Raw genomic sequence first — 14,857 nt, 5'->3', positions numbered from 1 at the left:
TATGATTACAGTACCTCACATCTTGTTATACTTTTGTACCTAATTATGCAAATATTTTCATGTTGTAAGCTACCTTAAACATTGTTTTAACTACGGAAAGGCAGCATAAAGGCAATAATGCCACAAAGCCAATTTAGAGTGAGGCCTTTTCAGTTCAGCGCTGCCCTCCCTCTGAATAAGTGAATAAATTTGTTCTCTTTTGCAGCTCTCTCTTCTTGGGGAAAAAAAGGGGGGGGTGTTTACCATAAAGGTTTTCTTAAAAACTGTTAGCATTTTCAGCTGAACCCTATCAGACACTTTATTCTGTACTTACACAAGCACATCAGAAGAGCCTGCTGAATTAGGCCAGTGGTCCATCTAATCCAGCATCCTGTTCTCACAGTGACCAACCACAGGAGACCAAACAGAGTTTCCAGATACTGATACCTCTTCTTACAAGGTACAATCAAATGCCCATGAAATTCATTGCCTACATTTACACATTACTAAACACATATTTATCTGAATGGCTAAGAGAACAAGGAAAACATTTTATCTGGTTAGATGTTCAAATAGGAGTGCCATTGAGATCAGGCAATTTATTTATTTTTTTGCAAGAAATTCTCAGGCCAGTTACTGATTTATTTATTAACCTGATCAAAATGTTAAAGTGTGAAAAGAAAACTTCTGTGTGAATAACTTTTACACTCCCTGCCAAAGAACAGAGAAACAAAAATCCACCATAGAAATGACCCAGTAGTGACTTTTATTGTCAGGAACACATATCTTCCTCATGTGCAATATTTCTATCCTTTTTTCTCCATATCAGTAATCTTATTGAAAGTCACGCCTTCCTCATTCAGGTCAGTCATTCTTTCCCAGTCCCCAAACTCTCCTATTGGGATTGGGAGCTACCATCCCCCACTCCATGGGGGCAGGAGTGCTAAGCCAAAGGATGAATGGACACTGCAGCATCAATACCACTGATGTGTATAATACTATGAAAAGTATCCAATGCTGCCTGGCCTCAGCACTGCTGACACTATGACAAATGTTTCTTCCTAGTTACAGGGCCAGTTTTGGGCTGCAGTTCTATACACAGTTAACCTGGAAGTTAACTACCACTGAACTCATATGCTTGTACTTTAGTTATGGATAGTTGTGATTTAGGACATGTAAATTCTGCTTTCTGGAAAGAACACACAACAGAGTCTAGCAGAAGCATGCTGTTAGGTTTTTACTAGTGAGAATGATATGTGTTCCACAAGGTTACTGAATATCGTTTTTTTCAGTGGGCTTTATTTTCTTAACTTCCTTTCCGCCCTGAAAATTCTGTTGTTATCTTCTAGGAAAACCAGAGCACTTGAAATGTTTGAAATACCAAATACAGTATTTGTCTGGTCAATGAGGAAGTGCCCTCATTACCCCCATTGTTCTATAGTTGGCCACTGAAAAAGAAATGCTGTTGTTAAGCTTTTGTGTGATGCTAAATGTGTGTGGAAGGGTGGACCTGGATGTATGAAAATGGTCCTTTTAAAATGGAAATGCACTGATGTGCTTCCACAAAATAGCTGCACTAGATATGGTTCTGCCAAACTTTTCTTGTTGAAATGAATGTAAGGCTGAGGAGGGATCTGATTAACTTAAAAATGATTACACAAGTAAATGTATGGTTTGGGACCATAGCGTGGCAGTCCCAGGTTCAATTCTTGGTGTCTCCAGGTAAGGCTAGGAAAGTTGGAAACCCTGAAGAGCTTCTGCTAGTCTGGGTAGTTACCAGTTTTCAGGAACCACAGGTGGGCAGAGTGCTGTGTGCTCATGTCTAGCTTTCCACAAGTACTGGTATCTGTGATAGCAGGATACTGGACTAGGTGGGCCTCTGGGCTGTTCCAGCAAGCTCATCTTATGTTCTTATGTAGACAATGATGAGCAAGATGGACCAATGATCTGACTCTGTACAGTCCTATGTTCAATCACTGGCATCTCCAGGTAGGGCATCTCCTGCTGTTCCAGGGTTGAGCTAGATGACCCAATGGCCTCTCCCAGTATAGAGCACCATCCTGCATGGAAGATTCATGTTATTTTGAGAATTCATTGAGAATGCTTCTTGTTTCGTGCATGTTCATGCACACCCAGCAGTTGTTGGCTGCAGCACCTATGGAGATTTCAATGTATGGATGAACACCACAGAGAGAAGTTAAGAGTCAGATTAGGACCTGGGTTCAAATCCCCCACTGGGGCATGGATACCTCACAGGGTTGTTGTGGCGATTAAATGAGGAGGGGGAGAAGGACCTTGTGTACCACCTTGAACTCCTTGGAGAAAAAGGCAGGATAAATGCAATAAATAAATTTTAAAAATGCACATTACTTGTTTCATCATCGAGTGTATTCATATATAACAGTGGGGAGCAGGATTATGTGTGTATCACCTGAATACATTTGTTATGATGTTTGAAAGAGCCCCATATATCCAGCTGTCTATCACATTTTCTCCATGCTGGGTTTCTGGGGGGTGGGGAAGCACTCCAGGTACACAGAGCACATGTATAAAACGAACCTGCGGAGGTTAGATGCTCAACACTCCTGCTCCCACCTACCACTTTCCTTTATTTGTTAAAGGACAAATTTGTTAAAGCAACAAAAGACCGCGAGTGAAATGGATGGAGGAGCGTTAGATTGGAGGCAACACCAAGTAAAAGCTGGCTTTGGGATGCTCTACCCAGCTCCCACGTTCAAGGGGTTACAAAGGCTTCCCTTCAGATGCCTGCCTGAGAGCCAGCCTACCCTCTTCCTCTCTACCAACAGAAAAGCTGCTTCAGACATACACGTGTATTACACTCTCTTCATTTCCCCTCCCCTGGCAAGCTCAGAGGAGTGAACCCCAACCCCGCAGCAAAGCACTGCCGAAAGTTCTGACTGCGGTGCATAATAGACCAACGGTCCCCATTCACATGTGCACTTGTTTCCCGCCCCCCTCCGCGGCTCCCCTCCTTTGTGCACGTGCGCTTCGGTTTTCTCTCTCTCCCTCAACCTGGCGGCCGGCTGGCCGGCCAAGGAGCGCGCGGGGGTCGGGGGTGGGTGGGGAGAGAGAAGCGAGCGGGTCCCGGCCCCTTTGGACGCGCGCGCGAGGCAACCCTCCTCGGCGGTGTGCTGCTGAAGGGAACGAGAAAGCTATAAAAAAATTAGGGGGGGGCAGTACTGCCAGAAAGCGAAGCGGCGGCGAAGAACTCGGCGACCCCACCACCAAGTCCCCCCTTCGGCCTCATTCAAGTTGGGCGGTGCCAAGAGCAGCCGCTACCGTCGCCCCGCTTTTGGAGCACTTTTGGGGCGTGTGTGTGCTTGGAGACAGCGAAGCTGCCTGCCGCCGGGGCTCCTTTTCTTTGCCGCCTTCTTTCTCCCCTCACGAGTTCCTCTGCCCTTTCTCTCTCTCTCCACACACAAAACAGTCGCTTCCAGAAGAGGGGAAGGGAAAAGAAAGAGACACACAGGGGGAGAGAGACCCTTGCGCCGGCTGCCTCGGCGGCGGAGCGCGCGCCCGCCCGCCCGCGCGCCCGGTCGCCGTTCCCCCCTCTCCTGAGGCAGGCGGGAGGAGGGGGCCGAGAGAGAGAGAGAAGCCGAGAGAGTCGCTGCTTCTGCTTCTTTCTCTCCTCAGAGCCGGGCGCGTGGCTTCTTTGTGTGGTGCAGCTGGTTCTGGAGGCAGAGAGAGAGAGAGAGGCGAAACCCGGGGGCTTGCCATTGGAAGGGGGTGGGGGGGAGAGAGAGAAAGGACTGAGAGAAAGCTTTCGCCCCACTTCTCCAGAGGCGCGAGAGGCTCCCCCTTCTTGCTCTCCCCTCACCTTCGCCTCACCTGTGCCTCTCCTTCCCCGCCTTCGGCTCACCTGCCGCTCTGCCCCCTCCCCTCCCCCGTCTCTATCATCCCATCCCTTGTTTGTTTTTGCCCCCCCCTCTTTCTCCCTCCTCTCCCCTCCCTCCTTGTCCTCCAGGAAGCTTCGCCTCTTTCCACTTCTTGCAGATTCCCAAACAACTTGAGCAACGTTCTTCCCTCCAAACCCGGGCACTTTTTAATTTTTTATTTTATTTGGAAGGTGGATCTATTGAGAGCCTCTCAGAACTTCACCCCTTTTTGGACCACACGGACCTCCTTTCTTTAATTCTTCTTCCATCCAACACCCCCTTCCTTTCCCACCCCCCTGCCCCAAACAACCCCCCCCCCCTATCCCTTCAACATGGATGTAAGATTTTATCCTGCTGCATCTGGAAGCTCCCTTCCTGGAGACCCTTCCAATCTGGACTTTGCCCAGTGTTTGGGTTACTACAACTACAACAAGGTGACTACTTCTCTAATTCCTCCCCACTTTTCTTGTTTTATACCTTTGTTTCTGGTGTGCCTCTCTAGTTTTCCTCATAATATTGTGCCTGGTAGTGCTCTGTTTTGCGGTAGTATATTTTTGTTTTAGTTTTTTTGGGGGGGAGGGAAGGTGGAACGAGGGGGAAAGGGCACTGCAACTACTGAAACTTTCTTTCCCTGCTGTTAAATGGGGCAGCAATTTTTTAATCAAAACTTTCTCAAGTGTTCTCTCCAACGCTACCCGCCTCGCTGCTCCTTTCCATGGCCTGTACAAAAAGCCATCTCTGGCTCCTGTTGTTGTTGTTGTTGTTGTTGTTGTTGTTGTTGTTGTTGTTGTTGCTGCTGTTGCTACTACTCCCCCTCCCCAACTTTGGAGGGATAATCCCTTATCATTTCCTCACAATTCTTTTGAAATAAAGCACACACACACACACACACAAATACAAATGTAGGGCTTGTGGAATAGCTACTGTTTCATTGGCCGTGGGGGAAATTGCTGATGAAGGGAAAGTGTGTGCATGGTGTATCCGGGCAAAAATGGGCTTGTGCAGTTTGCAAAGATGCTGCTTTCTGCTTTACTTGGAATCCCTGGAACAATGGGCAGTTTTTGCTGAGGCTCTAAGAAGTACTTTGGGAATTGCAGCCAGGGAGCAGCTGCCACTATTGTCTGTCTTTCTTTTCTTTTCTTTTCTTTTCTTCTTTTCTTTTCTTTCTTTCTTTCTTTCTTTCTGTTTGTTGGGTTGTATTTATTTTTAAAAAAACATCTTAATTTTTTTAAAAAAAGTCAGATCTATTTCTTTTCTTGGTATTTAGAGTATGATAAAATGTAATGCTGATCAGAGATTGTGCATTGCTGCCCACTCCCCCCCCCCCCAAGTCATTTGGGTCCCACTTTCTTCACATTCCGCCACAGTTAAGACATTAACTAAGGCATTAGTTCTGACAAAGCATGCTTGTGTGGAGTTTTATTGAAATCCGTGGGATACACATCCCAGAAAAAAATCTGTTTAGGATCTGGGTGCCAAAGGTCATTCCAAGTGGGAATTGGTTCAGTGGACGCATGATTCCTTGCCTGCTAACATTACAAAGCAAGCGAATTGTTTCATTTGACTTGTTTGTCTGCCAGATAGAAGCTGTTGGTGACTTAGCTCCATGGCTTATTTACATCTTTCTTGTGGCAGTTTATACATGAGAAGGCAGATGTAGCAGCAGCAGCAGCAGTCAGCAGAAGGACACTCCCCACCCTAAATGCATTTTACAAATACTGTAATAATAATAAAAATGTTTCAACCACAGCTAGTCTGTTTTTTGCCAACAACCAGGAAGGAACAGGGAAATGCAAACTTAAAGAGAGACATGGTGACTCATGCTATTCTGAAAGGGACTTCACTGTTTGCATTAGGCTGTGTCAATAGCTATTAGCACGGGGCCTTCATACATGTATATAAAGATCCCTTTCACGGCTAGCTGTCTCTCTCCTCCTCCTCCACCATGCTGCATTTGCCCAGCCTCTGGGGCCCCTTGTGAGATACTGCCTGTTGAGATACTGTGCAAATGGTTAACTGAATGAAGAATGTAATGATGATTACCTAGGCAATGCATGAGAAAAAGGAATTGGTCAGTGGTGGGAAGACGGAATTTTCAAAACAATATCTGAGGTTATCAAAAGTTTCTTACTAGGAGGTTTCTTGAGAAAAGCATGTCACCAAAGCAAGCTCTTCTTTTAAGAAGGCTCTGTTTTCAAATGTGCTTGGTCAGGCATGGTGGTCATGTTTGATGGAAGCGGAACTGGTGTTTGCCTTGTTCCATGTAGCCGAAGCATACCAATTCCTTTTCACCAAGGTTTTGTTAAGCTGCTCCTGGAGAATGCATGCCTGAGCTTGCTCTTGGGACATACACCACTGAGAATATGAGCACGCTGCTGCCTTGATAGTATGAAAAAGGAAAAAGAGAGAGAGAGGAGGGACTCTTAACACCAATTAGGGGCTTTGATTTTTTAAGAGTTTTCAATATGCTCTGAATAACTCTGCAAAGTCACTTGTTAGGGCAGCCAAATGTATAAAGTCACCATCATTTAGAGAATGGCTAAATGTTTGCTGCACTTTGTATTAATTCATGAACATTTTTGAACTAAACTATATACCAGCCATATTTTTTGTTTGGCTATTTATCCTTGGTGATAATGAAAAGACAATGTGTACATTCTTCTTTGTTTGCTATGTGCCTCTACAACATGTGAATGGCTCCAAAATTAGAAATCTGCAGAAATGGACCAATTGTAGATACCTTTTAAATAATGTTATATTGTATCTTTAGCATCACTAGGAAGGAAAGTGTGAAACTGCTGTTGGATACCATTTCTTAGAACACCAATCTCCTCAAAACCAAACCAAACCAAACCAAACCAAACCAAACCAAACAAAAAAAACACTAAACTGGTAGGAAGCTATTAACTCTGTTGCACTTTTCCTGCCCCTGTTAAAAAAACAACACTTGTATTACCAACTTGCAATTAAGGTGGAGGATGGATATTAGTTGGGCTGTGATCCTAAACACACTTTGAAATAAAGATCATTGAAATCAATAAGCTTTGTAACAAAATGTGTTTAGGATCAGGATGTTAAGACAATAATTTTATTGCACTTTTTAAAAGTAAGTCTGCTAACCTATGGGTTTACTCTAGGGTAAACAGTTTGAAGGCAGTGGTTGCAAATCTCATTCTGATTCATATACAGAATGAGTTTTAAATGTAGTTTTAAACCACAGATGGTTAGGTGGTTGATGACTTGTTCAGATAAACCTTGCTTCTTTCTTTTGCTGAGCTCATCCAAGCTGCTCCTGGTTGCTTTGTCATCGAAAATGCCTTTGCATTAGTGTATTTTTACATACGTAGCTATTAGCTGATGTTCTTAAGATGTGTATCCACTATTTGTAGCAATGTTGCAGCAATGTTAGTAGTTGCATTAAAAATCAGTGTGGTCCATAGGAACCAACTCCTAGGGGCCAATGTCTCTTTGGCCCACCCAAGAAAACATTTTTTGGGGGGCTGCCCCCCAGCTGACAGGCATTGCCATTCAAATGGTGTACGTGTGCCACAGCATGTGATCAATTATGCAGGACAGGACTTACCTGAATGCCCCCCCCCTCAATATTTTGTTCAAGTTGGCACTCCTGCTGTGGTCATTGCATAGCTTAAGAACAGGCCAGCAATATTGACTGGCAACGTAGTAGGGAGGACAATCTTCTACATATGGTTCTACATATGAATGCAATGGGCAATAACACAAAATACATCATTTGTGTGTGTCTAGAATGGGTCAGAGCAGGCTTCCCTCCAGATGTTTTGAGACTACAATTCCTACCATCCCTGACCACTGGTCCTGCTAGCTAGGGATCATGGGAGTTGTAGACCAAAAACATCTGGAGGGCCGCAGTTTGGGGATACCTGGTTTAACCTACAAAGTTAAACTGCCTATCACTATGGCTTATTTTGGGGGTATGGCTTAAATTCCTTATTTAGAGTGAATGGTCTGAGGCTAGGCAATTGTGCAAGGCATTATTGTATGTGTCTATAGTTAAGATGTTAATGGTATTTGGGTTGTACAGTATATGGACTACTAGGGATTGAGTGGCTTTCTCCTTGCCTCATCCTTGCTACATTTCTAGTGTACCATATTAAGACATTGTAACGTGTAAATTCAGTCCTGTTTGATGATAAGGTGAAGTTGATGGGGTTGTTCCAGAGTTACGGGTTTGAGAAGTTTGCATTTGCAGGTCCATTCCCAAACCAGTCAAATCTCATCAGGATTGGTGCTTCATCTGGTTTATAGCCAAATAAATACTGTTGCACCAATCTAGTAGGACAGATTTTTTTTTCTTCTCCCTCCCATGGAAAAACATACAGCAAGGAGCAGAGGGAAGCACAGGAACCTGCCTTACACCAGACCAGAATTTTTGTTTGTTCAAACCAGTATATTTCACTCTTAACTAGCAATGGCTCTTCTGGGTCTGAGGCAGATGTTTTTCCCCCCACATTACTTGCTACTTGATCCTTCTAACTCAGAAGTGTGAAACCTGTGGCCCTCTGGATATGGCTGGACTACAATTCCCATCACCCCTGACCATGCTGGGTGTGGTTGATGGGAACTGGAGTCCAATAACATCTGGACATCTGGTCACAAGTTTCCCAACCACTTTTCTAACTAGAGATGCCAGGGGCTAAGCTTCTGACTTTGGCTTGCATGCTACCTCTGAAGTATGCCCTCTTCCCTGGCACACAAACTCTGTTGAGCTTTTGAGAATGTTTCCACCTGCATTATATTATCGTGCCATGTGTTGTTAAAACTTCTCTGTTAAAGCTTGCTTTGGAACAATCATATTGAAGGGTGGCGTATAAATCTATAAAACACATGAATGATGGTACGTAGGGGGAGAGAAGCAGGTGGCAGTGGGTTCTAAGTGTATCTCTCCCACACTACAACTGATGATCAGTTGAGGGATAGTAGCTGACAGGCTGATATGCCACCATGCGATGCCACCATGAGTATGTTGATGTCCTTTTGGGGACATTATGTATTTGCTACCCCCCTCTCACACACTCTCAAACAACTGGGTTGATCTGGAAAAACACTGTACTGTATGTGGCATAAGCTAAATTGCTGTGGGCTGTGGCACACTGCTTTCATAAATAGACATTTTTGGGGGAGGTGGGGAGAGCGAGAGCAATAATACAGATGATGTTTCACAAGACAAGGCACAGCAAATGAGTTTCTGCAGCTGCAGTTATCTAAAACATTCAATGCAAACACCACAGTTGGGTAAATAGATGGTACAGATAAAAGAAGGAGCAGATGGCCAATGGATGCTTGTATAGCTTGCAGTGCGAGGCTTGGCTATATAGCTACACTGTGGTGACCCTTTACCTGCTTACGCTCTGTAACCAGGAAGAACCATTTAATTTTTCCCACTTTCCTGCCTATGCAGCCTGCCTAAACTTTCACTCCGTCTAAGATGGAGAGCAACAGTTGCTATCCATGTGCCATTGTTTCCTGGGGGTTGGGTTGCAGTATGGCTTGTAGCCTTGTAACGGTTCTACTCTTCCTACAGTAACAACTAGGATAGAACTGAAAGTGGGGCGTGATTTCCATGAATCCTTTTGGCCAGTGGGGCGGGGGGGGGGGGGGAGAGGGGAAGCAATAAGACTAAAATGCAGCTTTGTGCGCATTTCATCTGAAAAGCATCATCATCTTTGTAATGATAGACTCTTGAGACTATTAGACTAATTTTTCTGTAGAAGATCTATGCAGTGCATTTACCTTGAATAGCGTGCACTCAATTTTCATATAGACTAGACTAGTTTGTCATTTCTCAGAATTTTTAGTCCTGCCGAAAGTGTGGTAAAGGGAGATAATATGAGTGTGTTGAGGTCAAAGGTTGAACGTTACTGCATCTTTATCTGGGGCAACTTTGAAGAGTGTGTGATGAATCTATATCTTCACTGAACTTTTCAGGAGACTTTTGTTAAGTTCTTCCTTATTTTTCCAGTAAAATGAACTGTGTATCATTTTCTACCACTTTTGGAAAGATAGCTTTAAATTGGTGTTTTATCAAACTGTGTTCTGGAGAACTTGGTGGATTCCCTAGATGCTCATCAGAAGTTCTTCAGTGAAACAATCAGTAATGGTGGATAGGTTTTCCTAGAAGTTAAGCTGCCCCCATCACTACTTAGGCTTTCTCTGTGATCCACATTTAAATCAGTATCATACCACTTTAAACAGGCATGACTTCCCACAAAGGATTCTGAGAACTGTAGCTTGTTGAGGGCACAGAAAGTTGTTAGGAGACCCCTATTCTGCTCCCAAAGCTACAAAATACAGAGTGGTTTAACAATCTATCCATTTGCCCAGAGAACTCTAGGAGTTGTAGCTCTGAGCTGGTATTTTTGCTTTGTTAGTATTTATGTGGGTGTTGTTGATTTTTTGCTTTTCTTCATAAATAAGTCTGCTGTCAAAATAGCTAAGGAGGTAAGCACAAGCTCCCTGTATTCTAACATGAAGAGAGGTGGCAACAATTCTGGCTTAAGCTAATCTACCCCAGGGAAAATGTCGCAACTACTTAACGATGCAAACAAGCCATGTGGGACCATGACATACTGCTGCACACTTGGTAACTAGGTGTTGGTTACCACGTAGGAGGAGCATCAGCTGTTGGTGGTTGATTTCGTGAAATCGACAGGAAGCTACCTAAACACACTGAGAGGAATGCCAGTGCCTGTGACTGTTACTGTATGGACCTCTAAAGGTTTGCCTTTAATAGAGGAATTAGCTATCAGATCACACATACTGCCTGGACAAACATCTTGTTTCAGATGTGTACAAATGGCAACTTGATAGGAGTCTAGTGGCTCCTGTGTAACAGGACATCATATTACAGCAGCAAGCTTTGTGGCTTTCACACCCATATCCTCAACTGGCCATGTTTAATGTAATAGTGTTTGGTCATGCAATATAGCAGGCTTCCTCAAACTCGGCCTTCCATATGTTTTGAGACTACAATTCCCATCATCCCTGACCACTGGTTCGGCTAGCTAGGGATCATGGGAGTTGTAGGCCAAGAACATCTGGAGGGCCAAGTTTGAAGAAGCCTGGCCTATGGTAGTGAAACCACCAAGAGTTTGAGCCAACACTATGGCAAAGTATTAGACCGAGTGCACAGTAAAGCCAGCAAGTCATTCGTATTTCCAAATGGTTTGAGGTTGATTCTTCTTGACTTGTTCTGACATGGTGCTGACTTGGTGCAGGAGCATAGGAAGTATTGTGAGGTTAGATTTGTTAGTGTACGCAGCTTCCTTTTTATTCTGACAATATGTTAGAGATTGGTTCATTCTGATGATGTTACGATTTCTATTTTCTGCGGTGTGCTTTTTATTGTTTTAAGCTTGGACGTTTTGTGAACTGCATCAAATATGTTTGTACGGAGAAGTCTCTACACCAACCAAATAATTGTCATTTCCTGTCTTGTTTTTAAAGACTAACTAGATGTCCTACATAAAAGGGGACATTTTTCAGATTGCTTGTTGGCAGCTGTACTTCCTTTGTGTGGTGTTCAACATTTTGATCTACTGGATACTGTTTGCTCTCGTGAAGCTGATATGAATTGGCTTTCGGGTTTGTTACCTGGTCTTATGAGTGCTCTGATGAGTATTCATTGCATCACGTTAGTTCCAGACTCAAATTACATTCATTAGTACCGTAGCTAGCACAATGTTTCTCCAGCTTCTGCAAGTTGGGTCCTTTGATGAAAACCTATGCTTTGGTCTCCCTGAAGTTGAAACAAACTATCCGTCCCCAGGTGACATGCATTCATTTTGCTTCTGAATATGAGAATTTGAGACATTACTGCAAACACTGGCACCCAAAGTGGAATGAAGCAGGATGTCTCTAAGCCACTGCCCTCTTAAAAACCTTGGAAAGGGAAGCCTTAAAACAAAGCAATGACTCTTCTTCCCAAGTAAGATTGGGATGACGGGGTAGCAGAGGAACAGTGAATGCCAGTCATCCCCACAAATCTCATACACATCAGTTAGAGTCCAGTGCCATGGGATGGTTATTTTAACTTGTGCTCATAACTGGTGGGGGAATTATAAAGATGTATCTAATGTTCTCTGTCTGCTGGCGCAAGGACCTTTGCACTAGCAGATGTTCAAGTTTCCATGTTGTACAACATAATCCAATACAACAGTTGCTCTAGCAGAAACTCATTATTCAACAGAAATAAAATAAATAAAAAATTGTCCAGTAGCACCTTAGAGACCAACTAAGTTTGCTCTGGGTATAAGCTTTCGTGTGCATGCACACATCTTCAGATACACTGAACAGAAGTCACTAGACCCTTATATATAGTGGGAGGGTGGGTTTTTTCCCAGAAGGGTAGTAGGAGATGGGTGATTTTTATTCATTTCGACTGCGTCAGACCAACACGGCTACCTAGAATCATTATTCAACAGATTGCACAATCTATTCTACAGCAAAAGCTACTAGCAACATTCAACTTGTGCAAAACAGTTTGCCAGCCAGACAGGTAGGACACTATAGGACTTTAACTTAGTGCTACATTACACACAAGCCTAAGATTCTGTGTGCATAAAGATATTCCTCCCTACATTTTTGCACTCCCTTTCCAAGTGCACCTCCAAAGGGAGTGTTATCAAGACATTATGAAGCTGAGCTGTTATTAATCACCAGTGAACTCAGTTTGTTCTGCTAGACTGATGCAGCTACCGGTTATGTTTTCCCCAAAATAAGACATAGGCCTACCCATAAAATAAGCCGTAACAGGATTTCTAAGCATTTGCGCAATATATGCCATACCCCGAAAATAAGACATAGTGATAGGTGCAGTTCTGGAGGGTGCCAAGGAAGAGGCGAGGCTGGATGCATAATAAAAATAAGACATCCCCTGAAAATAAGCCATAGTGTGTCTTCTTGAGGAAAAATAAATATAAGACAGTGTCTTATTTTTGGAGAAACACGGTATAGACTGATATGTCCAGTGCAAGTGTCAGGGAGAGAGCCTTCTGCAGCTGTTCATCTATTCTATTCTTCTAGTAAATAATTGACAAATATCATGTCAACCATTAATGAAAACACAAATTTCTACTAGTCTGAGACCTTATACTGATTATCACTTCCATGGAAGGGGTTACCACCATTTTGAATATCCGTTTATTGAATTGTATTAATTGTTTTGATGAATTTGTTGCTGTTGTGTGCTTTATTTATATGCTATTGTATTTGATAGTATAATGATTGCAATAGTTGCTGGTGGTGGGTTTTTTTAGTTAAAAATGCTATTGTGATTAGTGTGAGCTACTTTGAGCTCAACATTTGTTGTTGGGAAAACAGAATACAAATATCAAATTAAATCAAAATACTTTGTTTTCAATAGCACTTAACCTGTCTGTCTGTGTTGGATTTTATAACTGCTGGATTGGTTACATTTATTCTTGGTTTTATTGAGTTGACGTTTGTATACTTTAATTGTGACTATTTTACTGTGCAGAGCAGGGGTCGATGCCTCTGAAAGAACATAAAGCAAAGGAGAGAGTATGGCATAATGTAGACACTTGGGGACCTTGTACCTCTGCATGAAAGTGATCAAGGGTATAGTGGCAAAAGGCAGTGGTGTCGTAGGAAGTGCATCATCGTCCCTAAAATGGAGCCTCTTAGCAGGACTACAAACTTAGATAAAATAGCTGGTGACAAGCATACATTCCAAAAGAGTAGAAGGAAGTGGATGGTGAGGATGATTATTACTAATTTGATGATGATTATTACTAATTGGCAGTACTGTGCCTAAAATTTCAGATTAAAACTGCAGAGTTGAAGGAAAGGAGGACCTTTTTCTGCCTCCCCACTTCCAGCTACTCTCTGACGACTAGAGAAGAAACCCTCTTCAGAATATTAAGGGGGTGGGCAGGCGAAGGACTAGAGACCATGTGAAAAATGAACATAATATTTTAGCTGCAGTTCATTCATTTTCAGCTTTGTGTTCTTGTTATATATATAAAAAAGTGCCTAGACGTTCTGTTGTTGTGCCCATAACCTAGGTTTAATGTGCCATTTAGGCCCTGGCTCTCATATCTCAGTTTCTAACACTGGTAGCCAATGCAGATGATGATTCAAAGTAAGACATGGAAGAAGAACTGGAGGAAAACATCATGAACAAACTATATATAGATGAGTGAAGCATTGCCTGACAATGGTTCAGAGATAACAAAGATGCTACATTGCTTGCTACACACATGCAGAAGCCATGAAAGACATTCTGAAGAGGAAAAATAAAAAAATTCCTTCAGTAGCACCTTAAAGACCAACTAAGTTTATATTTTGGTATGAGCTTTCGTGTGCGTGTGCATGCACACGAAAGCTCATACCAAAATATAAACTTAGTTGGTCTTTAAGGTGCTACTGAAGGAATTTTTTTATTTTGCTTCGACTCAGACCAACACGGCTACCTACCTGTAACTAGAATTCTGAAGAGGGTTCAATATCTTCTTAAAACATTTGTGTGCCACTTTAAGGTGGCTGCGATCAGCCTACCAGGAGCCCGTGAGGTTGTACCTCAGCAGGTTTTGGTGGGAGCCACACTGTGATGTCAGCAAGACGCCCTACTGACAGGACAGCTATGGATGGTGGGATCTCTCCATTTGCATCTTTCCTGGATCAAATACCAGCTGCAGTCATTTAGCCGTAATTGAGGATCGGGACAAGAGGCAATTTGTGCTTTTTGTAGAATGCTGAAAACAAAAGTGGTCCATGGTTGTGTCATTGGACAACAAATGGTATTTCTTCTATAATATCATAGTGGAGCTTGCCCAGGACAACTGTCATGCCCCCCTCTGTTTATTTCTCTGTAGAGAAAAGGGTAGCCTTGAGCTAGGAAGCTCATTATGAAGTAGGATTTGTTGGAACTTGGAAGTACTGTATTAATAAGACCTATGAGCAACGTTGGTTAAACTACTCAAGTA

General features: G+C 43.1%; 1 protein-coding gene across 1 annotated transcript in view; it reads left to right on the top strand.

The window, feature by feature from the left end:
* Window positions 1-3,603: 3,603 nt before the first annotated feature.
* TOX3 (TOX high mobility group box family member 3) overlaps window positions 3,604-14,857 on the top strand; it is a 101,903-nt gene continuing 90,649 nt past the window's right edge. Inside the window, exon 1 of the mRNA XM_035120017.2 lies at window positions 3,604-4,309. Within this exon, the coding sequence (XP_034975908.2) occupies window positions 4,208-4,309 (102 nt within the window). The 5' untranslated portion in view covers window positions 3,604-4,207. The remainder of the gene's footprint in view (window positions 4,310-14,857) is intronic.

This window comes from Zootoca vivipara, chromosome 6 (assembly GCF_963506605.1).
Source record: "Zootoca vivipara chromosome 6, rZooViv1.1, whole genome shotgun sequence".
Taxonomy (NCBI): Eukaryota; Metazoa; Chordata; class Lepidosauria; order Squamata; family Lacertidae; genus Zootoca; species Zootoca vivipara.
The sequence above is the reverse complement of the archived record's forward strand: the minus strand, read 5'-3'. Positions and strand labels throughout refer to the sequence as shown.